General features: G+C 38.9%; 1 protein-coding gene across 4 annotated transcripts; it reads left to right on the top strand.

Annotated features, from left to right (window-relative positions):
- The first annotated feature begins 314 nt into the window (after positions 1 to 314).
- On the top strand, positions 315 to 21,607 carry xxylt1 (xyloside xylosyltransferase 1). 4 transcript variants are annotated; one of them, XM_077535032.1, is made up of 7 exons: positions 610 to 786; positions 1,306 to 1,486; positions 2,022 to 2,131; positions 2,214 to 2,611; positions 4,144 to 4,291; positions 10,327 to 10,459; positions 18,308 to 21,607. In XM_077535032.1, the coding sequence occupies exons 4-7, from the start codon at positions 2,300 to 2,302 to the stop codon at positions 18,702 to 18,704; spliced, it is 990 nt and encodes a 329-aa protein (XP_077391158.1). In that variant the 5' UTR covers positions 610 to 786; positions 1,306 to 1,486; positions 2,022 to 2,131; positions 2,214 to 2,299; the 3' UTR covers positions 18,705 to 21,607. The 4 variants fall into 4 exon arrangements, with proteins under 4 accessions (XP_077391156.1, XP_077391157.1, XP_077391155.1 ...); XM_077535030.1 differs by lacking the exon at positions 610 to 786 and adding an exon at positions 315 to 430 and having other exon boundaries at positions 2,022 to 2,611; XM_077535029.1 differs by having other exon boundaries at positions 563 to 786; positions 2,022 to 2,611.
- The last annotated feature ends 403 nt before the right edge of the window (positions 21,608 to 22,010 follow it).

Raw genomic sequence — 22,010 nt, 5'->3', positions numbered from 1 at the left:
GATGATAATAATAATAAAGGTATTATTACCTGTATCTTAAATTCTAAAAGTACAATATAAAACAATTATTTGTTTTACTTAAACAATATTTTTAAATTTAAGAAGAAAACACGAGTATATTGATAAATTATAAATAGTAAACAATACGATTACATTCTAATGTAATATTAGTAATTTCACATAACGAATGGTTCTTAAACGTTTCAAAAACATTTGGGTGTCAACTTGATCTTATCCCTAAGATGGCGCCATTGGATCATCTCATACAGGCTGCCTTTGCAACTGTCATTCACGACGCTACATACTCATGCACTATTATTACTTGTAAAAGAAGATCGCTTGCAGCCTAACAACAACCATTCTTTACTTAGCTGGGAATATTCCGTTTGGTTTATTTTAATGTCATCCTGATTGTCCTCGTCTGCAAAAGGTATTTCTTGCGTATAATCAAGTAAGACAACTAATGAGCTAAAACGTCAAAAAGTAACTTTGAAAGCTGGAGACGTCTTACAGTCAAAGTCCTTTCAATTAGTTTTACGTTTCTATTTTTAATTTTGGAAAGAATAGGTGGTTGTGAAAAGAGGATTATCCAGGCAAACACTCCAGTTCAGAAGGTGGCGGTAATGCACCGAAAGCTGCTTGCTAACCGCCGAAAGAAAGTTTTAGAACAAGAAGACGACGGAAGAAAAGATAGCTTGCTGTTGCTTGAAATGTCGTAGCCCAATTGAAGCGACGCGATTTTGGTGGGGATTTGTTTTTCTTTATTTATTTTTTTATGGCAACAAGGTATGCGCATTTCCATCACAATTCTCAGTAGTTGGATGTGTTACACGTGACTTAGGTTGTAGTTATCTTTTAAATCTTGGCCAGATCACCCTCTGATTTATTTTTTAAATTTCTGGGTAAATAAAAGTATTGATTGATTTATAGTGGTCACTGGAGCCATTTTATGAACAGGTCACTCAATGTTGTTGATGTCATGCATGGTAACTTTGCATTTTATCATGTCTAAAGAGCAGGCACTGGCTACGTTTAACGAAATCCTAATATTTTTAGTGTAAATTCTGAAAACAAGTCACAAGATTAAAATTCAGAGAGCATCAAATATTATACAAACAAACACCCTTCTCTGCTGTGCATGCGATTCGACCTATTTATTGCTAACTGCTATCTATCATTGTGATATGTCACATTTTCAAATCAAGACACGTATTTCAGCTTCTCATCGACACCCGAGAATGCATTGGACTCTTCTGAAGATCTTTTATGAGCACAAATCTAAATCCCATTCAACATATGTTGAAGGAGCTGAAACATGCTGTCTGGAGAAAGCATCCTTCAAACCTCAGACAACTGGAGCAGTTTGCTTATGTGGAGGGGGCCAAAATACCTGTTGACAGATACAGAGGTCTCATTGACAGTATGATTGCAGTGATTGCAATTCGCCACCAGTGGTTGTGCAACAAAATACAGTATTAAGTAATGGGTAGGTACCATCATTTTTGTCATTAGTTTGTAAAAGGAACTCAGCTGTTGAATGGCAAAAGTAATGGCTCATTTTGATTGCTTAATTTTCAAGATTTTTTTCATATTGTTACTTCTTTTTTTTTTTTTTTTTTTTTTAAATGATTTGAGTGAACAGTGGAGGTTCTTCCTTTCAGTAACAGAGGGGTACCAACAATTTTGTCCATGTGTGTATACCGTATATAATGCTAATATACCGTAACAGTATCGTTATCTAAACCTCTTGTAAGAAAAGTAAAAGGATCCAGGAAAGGGACCTGTGTGAAGTCAGTCCCCTGTATTACTTTTGGGGTTTGGAATATGAGTTTGAACTCTGTTCATTAAAGTATATTTGAGTTAGAATTTTTTTTGTATACATTGCAGCATCTCGTATAAATCGCATGACAGTGTGTTAATACCTTTGATGAATTTTTTTGTTTGTTTTTTTGTTTGTTTTTTTTTAAGTGATGTCTTAACATCATAACTAAAGTGTGTGACTGTTCATGTTTGTTTTTCAGGAATTGAACTGAAATGCCCCCCAAACTTGATGACAGTTTTGCCTCCATTTTTCTGACATGAGTCTACAGACATGCGCATCCTCAGGCTAGCATACATAATCATGGCCAAGGTCAGTAGGTTCAGATCCCTTCAGTTTTTGCTGCTCCTGGCATCTCTCCTGGCTGTGGTGACATTCTACTACTTTGGCTCAGAGAATCATAACTTCTCCAGCACCACCAAGTGGAACAAGCTTTCTCAGGCAAGGCGCAACACAAAAAGAAATGATGCAGACCTGACCATGGATACCAGGTTCTCCCTGCGTGACAGGTACGAGAAGAAGGAAACGGGAGAGAGCGATGCGTTTCGATCAAGAAAGAGCGGCGACAAGACTTTGGACCAACGCTACAATGCTCTCATGTTGTTCACTAAAGTGGACAAAAGCCGCAGCCTTCAGGACAAATTCAGGGTGGCCATGTCGTCTATGGTCAAATACGCACAGTTCTTTGAAGGAGAGACTTTGGTGCTTCATTTTGTGACTGATCCGGCCAGTAAAGTTGTGGGAGAGAACATGCTTCAGGAATTGCTCACAAATGCACAATTCAAGTATGAGGTAGGAATTCAAATGTCTGCATTGTTTTTTGTGTTGTTTTGCAAGACCAAATAAACATTCTTGCGTAGATTGCGTTTGAAATACGGTGGCGCCATACAAATCTAATTTGTCCCATGACCACACTTGTAACTGAAATCACTCATATTTCAATTGATCTTTCCTCATTTGAAATAAATACAAATTACATCAATCTGTTCCAGACATTTGTATAAACATTTGTGTAATGTTTTTAATAAGGAAATTAGTACTCTAGAATTTTATACTGTTTAAAAAAAAAAAAAAAAAAAAACAGTACTAACATAGTTCAATAGAATGTTGAAGAAATAATCTGCACTGGTACTGGTGATACACCAATGTATGTTTAATCAAATGAAGCAACAAAGTTAAACTTTTCCACAACAATGCTGTTCTTCCGCCAAGTTACCGTCTTTGTTCAGATTAAGGTTCCTCAATAGTCTTTTTTTTTTTAACTTGTAGGATGATAGAGTGTTTATAAAAGTATTGATTTACTCCACTGAAGGCCATCTAATCTCAAATGTAATTTTCAGGCACTACATGTGCAGCGCATTCATATGGCTTTGTGGCTACCAGATCCGGTTTCTACTTTTAAACTTTGCGCATTAAGTCATATTCGCATATTCAAATTTTACCTTTTTGTTTGAACAACTAAAAAAAATAATAATAATTATTCACCTTTGAACATACGTTAACAATTGAAAATGTATTGCTGTGTGAAAACATATTATGCGCTGAAGTTGCAATAACATGCTAGTTGTTTTTTTTTTTTTTTAACTTTCTTTTAGTTGGTCCTGAAATATTTGCCGCTGTTGCTAGTCAGTTTATTCAAAATATCAAATCCAACATTAATATTCATCTTTGACAAGTGCATGTCATTTGATGTTCATGTCACTAAACGTGTCCACTGTTCTTCTTTAAATAAGAAATATTGCTAAAAGTCCTATTGTGCCATCTTTTGGTTCTAGAACAATTACTCCATACGTTTTGTGTATCTTCTCCAATTTGGATGACTATAAATCCAGCTTAATCCAAAATACAGCAGCTCCTCCAGACTCCTAGCGACGTCTGTGAGCTCGCAATTTTAGATTTTATTTCTAGCTCTGAGGACTTGATGTCAGTCATTGCTCTTAAATGTTGCACAAGGGGGCAGTGTTGGCTAGATAAAATCAGACTTTTGAAGGGAGTTGGAGGGAGGGGTCCTCAACCTGGCGTCTTGTAATCAAGGACACTCTCCTCCACATACAGTTATGCCCTTGTTCTTTTTTTCTGTCTGCATACCTCTTAACCAGCGTAGGCAGTGCTGTCTATCATGTCTTTTGTTTTTCTTGCTATAAGGGTGTTGAACAGTGCAGAATTAATTGAAGTTTCATTAAAAGCTTTCAAACAAATACTGGTATACATGCCAAACACTGACTGGTTTTCTGTTTTTGTATTGCATTCATTAAAACGCAGAAATAACATTTGTTTGTAGCTTTTACTCTGAAACCGGTTGCCTTCTGTTACTGTCCACACAGGTGATGTTCCACGATGTGGAAGCCCTTTCTCACAAGCTGCTCCCACTCGTGGAAGTCTTGCGGAAGCATTTCAGTGCTGGCTCCGGGTCTTATTACAGCGATGTCATCTTCTACCTGTCTGTAGCCATGCACCACATCTTGCCAAAAAGTAAGTGGAATACTCAGTCACTTTTTGTCAGTAACAATATTAGGGGTGTCCCAATTCCATCACGTGATTATCAGTGTGTTGGTATTTATTCATTTACTGTATTTTTTACAGAGCAGCTTCATGCTTTAAAGTATTGATTTGTCATTTTAACTTTACGATGCAGCTCCATGCCCGCACACAACGTAATGCTTTGGGTGTACGTAGTGTAGAGAAGGTGACGAGTTTCAAAAATCCATGTCCACACCAATAATTGGATTTCAGAACACTCAGTTTTTGTTTACACCTAAAATCAAATAGCCGAGTGGTAAATGGTTGTACTTGGTCTTATTTAAGCCCAAGTAAAAACTGCACTTTACCTGGCGTCACAGGTGAGTTGATTGTTGTTTGTTACAGAACACTCACTGTATGGCAACTTGGCAAGCAAGAGCGAAATCTGATTAGCCAGAAAACAAAGAAATAAACCTGTTATATTGTTGGGAATTATTCCAGTTGTTTGGAACAAATGGTAATATATGCACTATGCAGTGCTGGAAGGCCTTGCCGGTCATGAATCTCTCCACTGTTGGGCAACATTTTCATTACTAACATGTCTGTAATGTTATTTTTACGTGCAAGCTTTGCTATAGAATAAAACTATCATAATATGTTCCTTTGAAGAAAAATATTATAATAAAGACTATCAGTGACACTGACTACCATCAGAAATGTATATTTTCTGCTGTTATGAAATTACATTACATGCACCCTGAACTGGTTGCCAGCCAATTGCAGATAAACAAATATATTAAATATAACAATAATATTCAAGACCTGCACTTCATTACAATCAATCCTTAGCGAGTAGCAACTAGCATCTTGAATGAAAAGATGATTTCACCTATGTATTCTTTGTTTAAATCAATATGAGTCAGATTAAATCAATGTTGTATACTTGCAATGATATACATAAGCTTTAGTCATCTATATCGCATAATTTAAATGCTCATACCCCGCCTACTGCCCGAAGCCAGCTGGGATAGGCTCCACCACCCCCACAACCCTTGTGAGGAGCATGCGGTTAAGAAAAGGGATGGATGGATGGATGGATGGATAGATATTTGTTTATGTTGGTTTTGTCACCCAACTATAAAAATACTGTACTTCGTTGTTATTTCCATACCCAATGCCATTCTGTGTCACTAAAAACACTTTTTGCCCTTCGGTGCCGGTTGGTGTGAGTTCGCTTCGCCGCCTGGGATACCACGTTCGTTTGTATGTGAGAGTGAGAAGAAGAAGAACATGTTCGTTTTTGTGTGAGAGTGAGAAAAGAAGAAGAAGAAGAAGGGAAAAAAATAAAACACTTTTTGTCCCCAAAACTGTAAAAGTTTGCAGGAATTCACCATTTTTATTACTTACGAGTTTAAGGTTGGTAAGTTTACCAAACGTTACAGGCTGCTATACTATCCTGGCGTCCACTATAACAAATAAACACATGAGATAACCCCATTAAAAATACTATAAATAAATAAATAAATAAATAAATAAATAATCCATGTTCTTATGTGGGAAAAGAGTCAAAATCACTCCTGGGGAGCCCAGCAGAAAAACTGCAAGTCTGAAGGGGTTAAATATAAGCTATTGGATGAATATTATTTTAGTTGTTAAGTAGAGAGTGATAGCCATAACTGGACCTACTCAGAAATTTTAAGTTGGCTGGTCACTCCTCCATGTAAAGCTGGTATAGTAGCTAAAAGGCATGTGGCCTGAGGTCCCTGTGGAGTCTAGAAAGGAAGGATTTGTTCTTTTGTCCCATGTTGTCCGACCCTGCGTTGATGTTGGTTAAGTGCTGTGCGGTGCCTTTTCGAAATAAATGTCAATGAATCACTGGATGGAAACAGGACATCCACATAATCTTCTGAATAGCCCTTTGACATAACAGTGTTTGTGCACTTCCATGTTCATGCAAAGAAGCACATAGGCCTTTCTTCAAAAGTGAAAAAACAAAAAACAAGACTTTTATTACTTTGACGCATTCCTCAAATCAGAATCTGCGCAGTATAAGTTTTTTCAACTAATCATGGAAACTTGGCCATTTTTGCTAATTTGGGTTATGATAGCTTGCCTTGTTAAAAATGTGTTTACTTGAAACAGTGTACATTTGGGGTATTAGCATTTCATTAAAATGTGAAGTATAAGGATTGCTATATATGGGTAAAATGTATTACTGCTGCCTGACATCTGTCAATTCTATTTGTGTAAAACAACTGATAGTTGATGCGTCACATAGCGCTCATAAAATAGATATTGATCATGAGGTAACCGTTTGTCGTCACAGTCGACATAAAACACTTGGATTGCTAAATGACACTCACAAAGGGAAATTGATGTCCCCACAGAGACGAGTGCTTTGTTGGACCCTTGTAGATGACGCCTTGAATGCCAGAGAAAATACAATGTGTACGTCATCATGCATTTGTCAGACTTCGTATCCAGTTGAAAATAAAACGTTTGTTCAGCAGGGACTCCTTATTGTTGTAACTCGGAGAACTGTAACTGAGAAAAATCACAGACTGCTCAAGCTTAAGGTGAAGAGGTGTCTAAAAGCTGTTAGCTTCCATGAGTTTAATGTACACAGTGGAAATGTTTCACAATTCAAAACTCGGTTCCAAGGAAACCGTTTTAGTTCTCCATGCATCCCCTCTGGAGATATCAGCATGCAAGGACTTGTTGCAGTGTCGTTCTTTATTTTCCATTTTATGATAATTTTCTCCTTTGGGACAGCCTTCCATAGACATCACTCACCTTGTATGTGAAATTGTACTTATACATCTTGTCACAGAACAACATTCTTAAAAGTGTTTGTCAGGTCTTTGCACCAATCAACATTTTTTTGGCCCAAGTGTGCTGCAAGTCATGTGAGTTGGTCCCCACCAACATTCAATTAGTGATCACACTGTGAAGCTTATGAAAACAACACAATTAGATTATATACGGATAGGTTGATAGTAAAAGAAATGCTTGTGATGAAATATAAAGTCTGATTAAGTTACCACAGCAGGGTGTTGATCATTTTCCAATGAATGATCGGAAGTGGCTGCTATCTTTGTAGAATTTTATGAAATAAAAAACATAGCTAATGCATTTTAAATCCCTCTAAAATCCTCCATAATGAATTCATTCCCGAAAATTACTAAAGCTTCTCTATGTAGGATTTTTGTCCAAAAATGTCTTTACAAAAGCCTTTTAATTTGACCATTATGACTCAAAAATTCTTCTAATTCGCAGATTAACACCTTAGCTGCCTCTGACCAATAGTTTCAGACTGGATTCGGATTTTAATTTCGTGATATCTCCTCCGCGGATGTGATGTCAGGCGCGTTCTCGTTTTAGCTCATTGTCTCAGTCATGAGGCGCGACCAGTAGCTTCGCTGTAATGGATCCTACAGAAGAGCCCCAGACACTCACAGTTAGTCCGCATAAGGCAAAAAAAAAAAGAAAGAAAAGAAAAACCATGACAAGCGCCACAAAAAGATTGAAACTTGGGCAAGAACTAGAGTAAACATCGGTTTCGCATTTGAGCATTGGAGAGAGATGAGATCTAACTTGGGCTTGAAAAGTGATGCACAGATAGCTTTCTTTCTACTCCAAAGATAAGAAGTGATGATATTGGCTTTTAGAAAGAAATGCGTTTTCAATTAGCAGTTACCTAATACCTAACACTGACCACCTTTCGGTCGTCACCGAGGGTGAAAATGAAGTGGACAGCAACATTTAGCATGAAAGCAACGGCTCAAATGGATGTAATTGAAAGGTACGATGTTATGAAGAAAGACATTCCATTCCATGGTGTTTCATTCAGGCTAAACGTCGCCTTAATTTCCTCAGTGACGTTAGCCTACTCTGACTACAGCATGCTAGCATAATGCGAGCAGTACTATGCAAAGAGCGTTTACGGTCGTGTCAGACTTTTCTTACCTTATGATGATTTCAGCTTCTATGCTGAGTCTTCAGTAATAAAGTTGTGTTCGAACAAGGGTGCACAGTTTCATTTTTCCGCCACACTTGGCAGTAGTGAGTCGCAATTCAATTTAGTGCATAGAGCCGCTTTATGTAGATGACCCATTCTAATACCAAACACAAAACTTAACATGATGACAATTAAAAAAAATAAAAAAAAAGTGGGTGGGAAACTAATCAAATAATGTATATTATAATGTTATGCAAAGAAGACAAAAAAATAAATTACAGTACTCAACTCAGCTCTATTATATAGAACTTTGACTGTGGCTGTAAGGAAGCACTTTACATTAGGATATGCGTATGAAAGTGGTTGCATGTGATGTTGGGTTTCTGGAAAATTGTGTCTATTCAGTATTGGCAAAAACAGAAAACAATGACCCTCAGTAAATAGGCTTTAAGTGCACACATCAGAGGGGGTATTAGGGCTTAATGAGATTGACCCACATTTCTTCCTAGAAAAAAAAAAGTGTGCTTAGATAACAGTGTGCCTTTTGTTTTGTAGCCAATTTTGGTGTTGCTCCATAGTGCTATCTCCTCTGACCAGAGCCTTGAGCACACTATGCGCTTCTTTAATGACATTAATTGTCCAATAAATCACCAACATTCCCACAAGCAGTCCAACACAAGGAAAGCAAAGAGTCCTTAGCCTTTATTCTTCTTTTTTGTTCCGTAGTAGTCTCAAATGTTGCATTTATCTTTTTTTAAAAAACAAAAAACAATTTATAGTTTATCAGATACATAGGGAAATGATTATCTATTTAGTTGAAGAAAAATGACCCAAAAGAAAATGCAGATATTATGTTTAATAATTACAAATATTCAATCAATGCAAAATAAAAAAAAATCATTCATTCTCCTAAATGCTTATCCTCCCAATGCAATTTAGAGCCTGGCATTATGACTCAGTTTATAACTGTAAAAGCTGTTTTGTTGCGGCTGACAGCAGCAGTGGTTCTAAAGAGATATTTGAAATCCAAAGTACAAATTTTCCCCTTTTGAAGTAATCCCAGATTTGAGTTTAACTTGTTCTGTGTAATTTAAAGATCACCTCAAATCTTTTTTTGCCATTAAAATTATTGGAAATGCCATCAATTAGTTTCAAGGCTCTGCCCAACAATTAACAAAATAATGTGATGTGTAATTAATGAGGAAAATGTCACTATGTTGTACTTGTCCTGGCACAAATGGCAAAGCTTAGCGCATGTACAATTTTTGCAGCGCTTTCATAGATCAGTGCCTCGATTCGAATATTCCCAAGGTTAAGGTGGCTTGTCACAGAGGTCACTCAAATCAGACTCTTGTTTTTCACCCTTGAATCCTAGGCACCCACTTTTTCACTGTGCTATAGCCTATTCTATAGCAACTTCCCATACACCGTGGTGTTCCCCTTCCAAAAGCAAGATTTTCAATCACAACTCTCTGCTTTTGATGGGCATCCAACAATGATGTCATCTGGAAGTAAATAACCTCAAACAAATAAACCTCAAACATGTATTTAAGAATGATGATTCAGAAGTCATTTCAAACACATAATTAATTTCAAACTGTCTTTTTGTGAGCTATGATGCTACAAACACAATGTCGGACAATGAAATTTTAAACATGCCCTAATTGTCATTTTTATCAGTACAATAATTATGGTCGGACCATGACACCATTATTATTTCCCGTTTCATTACCATGCCAACTCCAAAAACATAGGAAGTTGTAACAATGACCAGATGAAATTTGAATATCCTGGATACACTTGTATTCACAAACAAGTTACCGGTACACCATTTAGCATCTGTATGCTACTTGTAGAAGCTGGTCAGTGTGCACTTTGAGATTTAATTTGCCTACCTGACCTTTTATTTATTTATTTGCACGTTCTCATGGCATTTCCTCTTTTGGCTCCTTTGTTTTAACATGTTTAATGTTTTATATAACACCTTTAACTCCCCCACATTGGCTCTTATTTCCTGAACGATTTCCTTGCGTCTGCACAGCTGCTTCAAAGTCATGCATTTTGTGATTATTTTTTTTCTTTCTTTCAGATTTGACACGCGTTGTGCAGCTTGACATCGATCTGAAGTACAGGACCAACATCAGGCACCTCTTTCAGGAATTTGACCACTTTCCACCAGGAGCAGTAATTGGCATCGTCAGGGAAATGCAGCCAGTGTACAGGTATCACGCAGCACGACACACCACCTTCTAGAGACGACACTGTCGAGGAAGCATACTTCATATTATGTAGCAATTTCTTTTTTTATATAAATTGATTGGGTGCATAGTTTAGTTACAGATGGGTTATATTGTTTGCATGAGTTTCCGTAGTTAGTACTTTTGGTATGATGATATGGCTATTGCTGATTCCAGGTGAGAATCGGGCTCACCTGGACTGGTACAGACAAACATCCATCCATCCATCCATTTTCTTGACCGCTTATTCCTCACAAGGGTCGCGGGGGCTGCTGGCGCCTATCTCAGCTGGCTCTGGGCAGTAGGCGGGGGACACCCTGGACTGGTTGCCAGCCAATCGCAGGGCACACAGAGACGAACAACCATCCACACTCACACGCACACCTACGGACAATTCGGAGCGCCCAATTAACCTGCCATGCATGTCTTTGGAATGTGGGAGGAGACCGGAGTACCCGGAGAAGACCCACGCAGGCACGGGGAGAACATGCAAACTCCACCCAGGAAGGTCCGAGCCTGGACTCGAACCGGAGACCTCAGAACTGGGAAGCGGACGTGCTAACCACTCGACTACCGACTAGTCTCGACTACTACTCGACTACTACTACAAACAACCATTCATATTTACACCTACGGACAATTAAGGTCCCCCAAACTAAGAACTTTGAGGCATATGTGCTAACCACTTAGCCATAGATAACATTGAATTAAGAAAATATAATAAAATACAGTACAGCTCCTGTTAGCTTGTCAGAGTTACAATTTTTATTTACTTACTCGTCCGTAGATATAGCTCTTTGCGTTTTTCTCTTACGACTGGTCCAAAATCTGATGATTGTTTCGCCTCAGCTGGAGTCGGTCAGGTTTTGAGAACCTCATTTACATTATTTTCTGGCTTGCAGCCTTTCAAAAGAGCCTGCGGTGGTTGTCAAGAATTGAATTATCATTAGACTGTCACTGTACCATGAACAGGAAACAATTTGTGCTGATTATCCACAGAATGCTGATGTGTTAACTTTTGCATATTCAGCATGTGTATTTTTTATTTTTTATTTTATTTATTTATTTTTTTAGATCTCAGATGTTATTTGTCATCATATCAATTATTTTGCGACGTAATCATATTTTTCTATACTACATGCATACATAAACAGGAGTATTTTCCACTTTTTTTAAACTGTTTTATTTGTGTTTCTAATGATATTGGCATTCAGTAAATGTGTATATGTGATGGCAATAGTTAATTTCCTTTTTTTTTCCTTTTTTTATTTTTTATTTTATTTTTATTTTTATTATTATTATTATTATTATTATTATTATTATTTTTATTTATTTTTTGCTGTTCCTCAGGTGTTTGCTCATAAACGCCCACTGCATTTCTCGCTGAGGTGCTGCTGGTGTGTTGCTGGTCTGCTCTTTTATTCTTAGGAGATTACTGAGAAGTTGGGACATAGACACTTCTAATCGCCAAATCGCTTTGTTGCCATTCTGTGATTCATGTTCATCTTCTCTTTGTTCCCTTTCTGGAGTAAATTAACAATCTGCCCCCGCTCTAACCTAAAAATCCCCAGCTGCGTATGGATTATGATTTTTCTCATGCTGGCTTGACTGTTGATGTCAACAAAATGTCCATCTATTCATTTTCCAAATTACAAGCTCTTCATTCCGCTCCTATTTTTTCATCTCCCCACCAATTTACATTAGTAAGTAGCTCAACCCATCACAAGTTTTTTTTTTTTTTTTTTTCAGAACCACACTGGGCTTCAAAATACTCTTGTGACATGTTGTATGTACTGCAAATGTATCTAATACTGTCTGTTACTGTGACAATAAATATTGACATGTTATACTTATACTATAGATCAGAGTAGGCCTAAATGTACTCTAATAGGCAAATTTATAAACTATATAATTCTGTTGTTTTTGGTGCCAGTCCATTTCCACAATCATTTTTTGTTTTTTTGTTTTTGTTTTGTTTTTTGTATAACAGAGTGAATGGTAGGCATTAAAACTATCTATATATATTTTTTTTAATTATTATTATTATTATTATTTTTTATTTTTTTTATTAATGAATGAGAATGTTTGGGGATAAGGGTGGACATTCGGACATAAACCATGAGTCTATGAATACATTTTTACGCTTAACAATGATCACAATTTTATTTTTATTTTTTTTGTAGTGGTGTTGAAAGATCTATCTAATCTGTCACGTTATTGTCCTCACACGTAAATGCACAACTGCCATGAAGTACAATTTATATTTGATCAGCTATTGTTAAGTTAAATTGTCGACCAACTTAGTTAGCTAAGATAGCTAGTTCACACAACTAGCTTACTTGCGTGAACTAATTGTACATGTTGTCTTCTATTCATGAGTTACCTTGAATCCCCGCCCCGGTTTCACCCAGAAGATAATCCAAATCCAAATCCTTGAATCTATTTTTCTTTGGCGCATCCTCCATCAAAATTGTAAATGTGGCAGCCTCAACCCACTACGGTATATTTTTAAATAAATAAATAGGTTTTTACATGCAAATATGGATGCCAAGTTGAAGTTACACCAGAGTTTTTGCCAAGCATGCAAGTTATAAAATCAGCGACTCAAGTCTCCCATCTCTGCTGGGAAGCATGGATTGACTATGTTCAGTGAGGTCAGTTGCTCCTTACTGGAACACTGAGCCTGATTGTTTCCTCCAGGTTTTGATCATCGTTGTTAACGAAACAATGGACTATTTAACATTGGTCTCAAAGTTTTTAAAGGATAACAATTAAATGTAGGGAAAACTATGTGCAGACGTGCCACAGCTATAAATGGTGACGTAGCAGACAGCTGAATCATCTGCCATCCTGTTGTGACTAGACCACATATTTAACACAGAAAAACAGCTCTCTCATGAAGAGCAAATACTGGGTCAGGATCTTTGTGGCCCTTGTTTGATAACTGAGTCTCGTAAAAGGCAACCCTACTCTTGTAAGTAAAGTTTCTGAAGGAAATGAAAGTGTCCACAGCAGTACGCAGTCCAACGTCACTGAGGATATTACTTCTGTCTGCCCTTTACCCGCGTAAGCAGTGTCACACAATGCATTACATAACCACACTTTATAATGGATGATGTAACCAAAAGGTTTGTGGATGATTAATCATCCATCCATCCATTTTCTTGACCGCTTATTCCTCACAAGGGTCGCGGGGGCTGCTGGCGCCTATCTCAGCTGGCTCTGGGCAGTAGGCGGGGGACACCCTGGACTGGTTGCCAACCAATCGCAGGGCACACAGAGACAAACAACCATCCACACTCACACGCACACCTAGGGACAATTTGGAGCGCCCAATTAACCTGCCATGCATGTCTTTGGAATGTGGGAGGAGACCGGAGTACCCAGAGAAGACCCACGCGGACACGGGGACAACATGCAAACTCCACCCAGGAAGGTCCGAGCCTGGACTCGAACCGGAGACCTCAGAACTGGGAAGCGGACGTGCTGATGATTAATCAATCATTTCTTAATTAAGGCACCTGGCATGGTGAGTGGTTTGCACATATGCCATATCAAAGAACTAAAAATCCCAAAATGTCATGACATCAAGCAATTAAATTTAGCAGGATGAGCACAGCAATGTATGTAGCAACTGCCCATGAACAACAAATATGGTATATGCAGATGTGAATGCCAACTGTGCTTGAATAAATATTACATATATACCACCGTGTGTACAGAAGTAAACATGAACAAATCAAATGTCATTGGCTTTCAATGTTTTGTCATGAAACTTGTAGCAGGCATCACATTCAAAACGTTTGCCAAAAAAAGCGATAATGTTCATCAGTTTGAACATTTAATCATCTTGTATTTGTGCTGTATTGAATTGAATATAGTTTGAAAAGGATTTGAAATTGGGCCAACAAGAGCATTCAGTATGTACTGGTGAGCCATAGTGTGCATCCTCTTCTCGGGAGAACTTTCCTGTTTTGAACAGTGAGCTTGCACTCCTATTGGGTGCTAATGGACAGAGTATTATTCAGGACAATGCTTCCTCTAGCTATTCAGACCACATCCTGCCCCTGAGAAGTTCAATATTAGATGTGTGTGTGGTGGTGTTGTTGGAGGTGGGGGCTAGGGGGTGGCTTCATGTCTTTACAATACAGCTTCATTTGGTATGTTTTAAAAATCAATGAGATGAGGCCCATTTATGTAATTGTCGTGGATGCATGAAAACTTTAGCAGGTCCCGTGCTAATTAGCCATAAAACATGGGGGGACTGTGTGGAAGTGGCGATGGGGAAAGAGAGAGGGAGAGAAAGACTGACAGTAAGGGAGTTGGGATGCACGTATGTACTGGTGCTGCTTGACGGGGTTGTGGCAGAAAGGGGAACTACAATACCATAATGTATGATCTTAAAAATATGAGCTTGCAATAGTGAATTTTATGACATTTGTGGACATCAGTCAGCGTTTGTTCGTGTCTGCAAATGTTCGCAAACCGGGCATTCGTAATTAGAAATTATCAGTATGAATTGGACAGAGGGTGGCACGGTGAATGAGTGAGTGGTTAGTACGTCCGCCTCTCAGTTCTGAGGACTCTGGTTCGAGTCCAGGCTTCGGCCTTCCTGGGTGGAGTTTGCATGTTCTCCCCGATTCCCGTGCTTGTGAGTGTGGATGGTTGTTCGTCTCTGTGTGCCCTGCGATTGGCTGGCAACCGGTCCAGGGTGTCCCCTGCCTACTGCCCAGAGCCAGCTGAGATAGGTGCCAGAACAAAAAAAAAGGTGAAGCCACGGTCACGTTGTGACACGCAGTGGGAACAACTTTGAAATAAAAGCGACCAAGGCACGAATGTCAATGTATTATTGCATTTGGAAAGATTTTATTTTGAAGTTGGTTAATAAAACAAAACGTAGAGTCATTTTGATCCATGCACAACTTAGTATTTTTTTAGTTTCAAATTTTGGCATTACTTCTACTTCAACCGAAACACAAATGTTACATAACAAAAACAATTTAACAAACATTTTATTATTGCCAATTTCAAATTAGCAAACCTGTGGCTAATTTCATTTGCAATTATTTGTTTAAAAGATATGTCTTAGACAGATAAAATAGAACATGGTTTTCTACTTGAGTTAGAAAATGGATGGATGTAAGAAAATGCTGTTTACTGACTGGGCCTGCTGTGAATGTGTAGCAGGGCACGTACACGCATGGTAAGAATACTCTGCAGGGACTTACACAGTGGACAAGCTACAGCTGCTGGATCTAGGTCATTAATAGTATCAATGCATGACTCAGACAAAATGCTTTTCCCTCTTGATTTCATAGTGCGCACATTCTGAGTGAATCTTGTATAACAAACATCAGGCTTCATCCTGCGGCACAGTTTCACATGCTTTATTCTGCAGCAGAATGGTTTGTTAACAGGATCATTGTGTCGACATGGGGTCATTCCTTGCATTTGCTTTTATGAAAGCTGCTGAAAAGAACCACATTTAAAAAAAATAAAAAAATAAAAAAGTTAATGTAGCGTATGTCTGTGTTAGTAATTCAAATTATGCTCATCTAATCCAGATATGTAGTATGTACATTTATATGTTTTGATCCTCCTGGACCTGCTAGCGTCCTGTTTTCTTTTGCCCATTGGGCTCTTTGTGCACCAAATAAGATAATAGCAGAGTTGCTGCTCAATTTTATGAATGTGCTCAAAACCAACACATTCATAAAGTTAACAGCTCACCATAAAATTGCTGATGTTTTTATCGACTCTGTCAACGCTGGTTTCCTCCTTAAAACAGCCAGTAAGCCCTTTCTTGTTTATTGATGTTGCCACATACACTAGGGTGACCAGATGTCCCGTTTTGGTCCGGGCAGTACTGGTTGGTGGACCTCATTGTTTTGTCCCGCTATTACGCAGGTCCCGATGTCTTGTTTTTTGTTTTGTTTTTTTGGGCATGTGTACATCAATCAAACATTTGTCATATAAATTCATATGATAAACACATTAAAATTGAGTTTAACTGTTGAATTCCTTCCTGTTTACTTCCAAATTCTCATCTAAATCCGCAACTCATCTGGAACAGATGGATTTAGATAGCAGGCGGTGACCAGAACTAGAACGATGTCATGCTTTTGCATCTAAGAATCATGGAAAATGTAGTAAACTGAACAGCTTCCAATAGTTGCCGGGTCCCAAGCAAAATAGGTTGGATAATGGTGAGTGCATTGACAAGTGCTGTTGAAATTGTTGATTGATGCACATGTCGACCGACTTTCACCCGCCACCAACTCCCCCCTTGAAGAAGATTGACTAGCAATGAAATTTGGTGAAAATGTGTTGTATACTATATAGTGTCCCACTTTTTAATTATAAAAATCTGGTCACCCTAATGTACACAGAGCACTGAATGCTGATTGTTGGCTGCCTAGCTAATATGTCTAAAAGAGAAAATAATACACACTAAATCCTGTAGAGACCCTTCCAGCTGACGTCACTGCTTAGCTCCTGCTGTGCCTCCCGGAGCGCAAGCCTCCCATAAAAAAATGAATGTAGAAAGCGTAATTATCGGCGAGCGTTTTCGTTAAAAGGTGGGAAATATGTCAAGTGTCACAAAAAAACATCCCGAGTAGGACACTACATTCCTGTGACTCATTGAAACCAGTCATTTGGAGCCGCTTAACTACAAAAAAATGAAGTTTGTTGGAGGGCAAAGTGGAAGTGGAAGCTTAAGATATGTTGTTTTTGCTTGAAACAGTACGTCGATCCCTACTTTCATGGTGTAAATTGTTATTCATGAAATCGTGTGTGTCCGGATATACTGGTCTTGCTGTATATGGAAGTCTTCAAGCTATCTTAGCTTGCTAGCTGCTAACAAACAGCACGCACGTTTACAACACATTCCTCAGCAGAGATCAAGCCCGAGTTAGTGTTAATTGTGATAACCGTGTTAAATCGTTAACTTTTTGTTTAGAATTACTTGAATACTTATGAAAAAAAAAAAGTATGAATGATTGTTTCACTAAAGATAATATGGCACATTCATCATGTCTGCCTTGAATTTACAATCAGAGGTTAATGTTATGACCAACTGTATATGGAAAAGGGAAAAACTACTTGATATAAAATGATCTGAGCATATCCTCGTACTTTTTGTGGGTGCAAAGCAGTTGCGTCGTAGTTTGGTGCTAGTCACTATGCTGGTCTTTCACTCCTCACTGTCTTCCACCTGGTTTAGAATCACTGCTGGCAGCGGAAAGAACGATCTAATCTCTCTTTGAGCCATTAGAGCATCCGTCGGCCGCACACAAGTTCACCATAGTATTGGTCGCTGATTTATCAACTCTTTGACCTATTTTCTAGGTTATACTGATTGTTTTCTAATGCCCAGATCTCCACTGCAAGGGGCTGCATGTAGCGAGTTATTTCCTCACATTGCAAAAGGTTTGCCAGACCCTCTCAAAACATTTTCATACTCGCAAAGAAATGTTACAAGAAAAGCTTTTTTGTGAGCATAAAAATGTTTTCCAAAGGGGACTGGCAACTATCTTTTGCTACGTTTAGCAGTCTTGAACGAATGGGATACCAACACTCGCTGCATGCGCACAACCTGTCTCTGTGAGATACGGGTTTTTGCTTCCTATATTGGTATATTAAAATGTGGTCCTTATCGCACAGCACTACTGTGCAGTTTTTGGTTTCCATACCATTTGCACTTCTACTCTTCTGTTGGGATAGTCTTTACAACTTTTATCAATGGAAACGCAAATATTGAAGACAGAGACAGCAGAACTGTTGCATTACCAGCATACTGACATTTGGCTGGTTTCTCCTCTTCACACACAGACACACATTCTCGCAGTACCGCAAGGAAAACCCTAAAAGCAGAGTGGGTGACCCTCCGCCCGACGGTCTCCCCGGCGTCAACTCTGGCGTGCTGTTACTGGACCTCGCCACAATAAGGGCGTCCACTCTCTACAACCAACTACTGGATCCAAGAAATGTGACGAAGCTAGCTGAGAAGTACAGGTTCAAGAGCCACCTCGGGGACCAGGACTTCTACGCTCTGATCAGCATGGAGCACCCAGAACTCTTTTACTTCCTGGCCTGTGGTTGGAACCGACAACTGTGCACCTGGTGGAGGGACAACGGCTACAGAGAAGTCTTTCACTTGTATTATCGTTGTGATGGACCTATCTATATCTACCACGGGAACTGTAACAGCCCCATACCAGATGATTAATGATAGATATCGAAAATTAAGAGTTGCTTAATATAATTTCAACTTTTCCCTTGCGCAGCTCATGATACATCAGTATATTTGTAGTAACAAACTCTGCCCTTTCCTGGTCGACGCACTGCTAAGACATTTCCCTCCCAACTTGCACCACTGCCTCTGTTAGGGTTGCTCCGATCAGAGTTTTATTCTGCCGATACTAAGGGTGTCACGATTTCGATTTTTTATCGAAATCGATCGAAATTACGTCACGATTTCGAGCATCGAAATAGAAGAGAGGACACACGATTCGATGCCCCCCCAACCCCCCCCCGCGCCCGCCGCCACCGCCGCCACCGCCACCTCCCAGGAAAGCAAATGAGACGCAGCCATTCAGCTACTAGCTAACGGCACTTGTTAGCTGACTTCTCCTGCAGTCATGATGGCAAGAGCGGACAGACACAGCAATGGTGCTTCAAGCCGCTCCCGCTTCTCTCGTCACCAGTTTGGAAACATTTTGCGTTCCCGGTGAGTTATGTCGACAACGTTCACGTTGTCGATAAAAAGACCACAGTTGCAAGATATGCTATGTGCGCGTACTGTACTCGGCCACGGTGTTACGCCCGGCTCGTCAAGGGGAAGGGAAGTAACACAATAACAGAAAATATAGAGTAGATAAACACGGGTCGACTTTAACATCTGAGTAGTTTTAATTGAAATTTCAGGCAGGGGTTTGACAAGGGAGTGAAAGTGGAAGGTGAACAAATAATAACCGCATTTGACAGAACTGACAGAACGGAGGAGAAACAACAATAACCAATAGGGGTATAATACACGGATACACAATAGCGTCGCGCTGGCACAGTCGTCCAATCGGAGTGTCGCGCTGGCACAGTCGTCCAATCGGAGTGTCGCGCTGGCACAGTCGTCCAATCGGAGTGTCGCGCTGGCACAGTCCTCCAATCAGAGTGTCGCGCTGGCGCATTCAAACTGAAGTACCATTATACGGGCACCAGCCGACACAAACACACACATACATACTAGGGGAGCGGAGCCGGCGGCGGGCCCGAGCCGCCAGCCGTAACAACGGGAAACACGACAAACATGACGGGACATTTACGCAGGCATCACAAAGATTTAGATTTATCAAATTCAACTAGAAGTGGGAAAACAACGGTCCAACCAACTATTTCATCCTCATTTACAGTGAAACTTCCACACACTTCAGCTCGCGCGAAACGCCAGATCCATAGGTCTATTTATAGCAGCAGACCTGCAGCCTTGGAAAACGCTGGATTCAAACATTTAATTAGTGTACTTGAACCACGCTACAGTATGCCCAGCAACTGTAAATGTTGGGATATAGTTTGTTCAGGCTGTATTTGTTCCATGACTTTGGATACAATATATTTTTTGTTGTTGTTGCACATTGCACATTATTTTAAGAGGAACGCACAGCACACTGTTGTAACCAAAAACAGTCAATAGATGGCAGGCACCCACTGTGACTTTTTGTTTTTGTTTTTTTATTTTTTATTTTACACTTCAGTAAGAACAAGACGGTTAACTTTATATTGTAAATAAATTCTTTGAATTTGATCATTCCTGCCTAATGTCAATTATCATATATTACATAAATTTACACAAAAATAATATGGAAATTGCATCACCTATATGTAGCCGATCTTTTGAAATAAGATTTACTGTACAATGAATAGAACCAATGATCATAGACTAGCCTTAGCCTACAGAAGCATATGCCTCTGTGTTATAAAGTGGGGGAGCGGAAAAAAAAAAAAAAAAAAAAATCGAAAAAAAAATCGAATCGTGACCCCAAAATCGAAATTTAAATCGAATCGTGGAGTTGGCGAATCGTGACACCCCTAGCCGATACTGTTGCGTGCTGAGGGTTGGATCCCAAGGAGCAGACACAAATAAGGTTTTAACTATTTATTCATATCGAGAGGCAGAAACTAAGAGAGCGGTACACAGAAACAGTTGGACAATAATCCGGCAAACACACACAATTCTCAGACCCTTAAATACACAGTGAATCAATCTCATTGGTTGTGGCCAGAGTAATTACACTAAGATAGTTCCGGACATCAATAAACATCATATAGCATAAAAGATTCCTGACATCACAAAGTCCAGACATCATATAGCCAAACTAGTTGAAACTGGATGGAGTTACATCAATACTAAAACAGACATGTAAAGGGTCATGAACTCTGGCGCACGGTCATGAACTCTACTCAAACTTAACCCAGACATGACAGATACGATCATCTGTAAGATCGACCGATATTGAATCCGATCGCACTGATTATCTGTATGTATTTCCTCAATGTATATATGGTGAGTGAGTGCCATTGGCTATATTATCTGAAAAAAATCAACAACCATATAATCATCTTAATTTTTGACAAAAACGGTATTTACAAATTCAAGAGAGTTTATAACAAAACCCTTGCTTGCACAGTGCATCAACTATTCAGTCAAAAAATGACAAAAAAACAACAATGACTGAAAAACTTACATTTCCCAGCTTTTAGTAACACAATCTTTAACAGATTGAAATAGTCAGTGGTCTGACAATTTAATAAGGAGAGAGAAGCATGATCTGCGGGTGATCGGATTTTTGATCGGGACAAAAAGACTTTGATCAAATATTCCGATCACGTACTTTTTCATGAATATCGGCCGATCGATCGGAGTATCCCTCGTCTCTATAGACTGTAGACAAAAACACTACTTCAAATCGCATGTTTTATGTTTTATTCTGTACTTTTTTTTGTTTATGTTTTGCCTGTATTTGACTGAGAAATATTAACTGTGTTTGAACATTCTTCGGTAGGACCATAACAAAAAAACAAAAAAAAACAATGACTCACTTTCTGTTTCAAATAAATGTCAGCGCTGGATATTCATCAGGTGTTTGTGGTGGTGGCTATTCGTAAAGGTTCTGCATTTCAAACATTTCAAATCAGTACATTCCACATGAATTTACCATAAAACTGTTCAAAATTGTTAAATCCTTAAAATAGTTCTATTGGGAACTATTGAGAGCAATTTAAGGTAATGACATGGTGACTCATGCTTTTACAGTATTCATAGTATCCCATTTTTAGGGGGGAAATCTATATTTTATTTTCACGGTGTGTGGTTTATAACAAGCTAGATATTTGTGAAAACCATACAGTACTTGGTTGAAACACATTTTAACAATACCTCAACCCTCCCAACTCTGCTTGGGAGCTGCGAGCACCAGCACAGTAACACAAGCTTGAGTGAGTAAGTGTACCATGCTTTAACCAGGTTATACGAAAATCT

Source organism: Festucalex cinctus, chromosome 10 (assembly GCF_051991245.1).
Source record: "Festucalex cinctus isolate MCC-2025b chromosome 10, RoL_Fcin_1.0, whole genome shotgun sequence".
NCBI classification, from domain to species: domain Eukaryota; kingdom Metazoa; phylum Chordata; class Actinopteri; order Syngnathiformes; family Syngnathidae; genus Festucalex; species Festucalex cinctus.
Note: the sequence above shows the minus strand (reverse complement) of the source record. Positions and strands in the feature narration are given on the sequence as shown.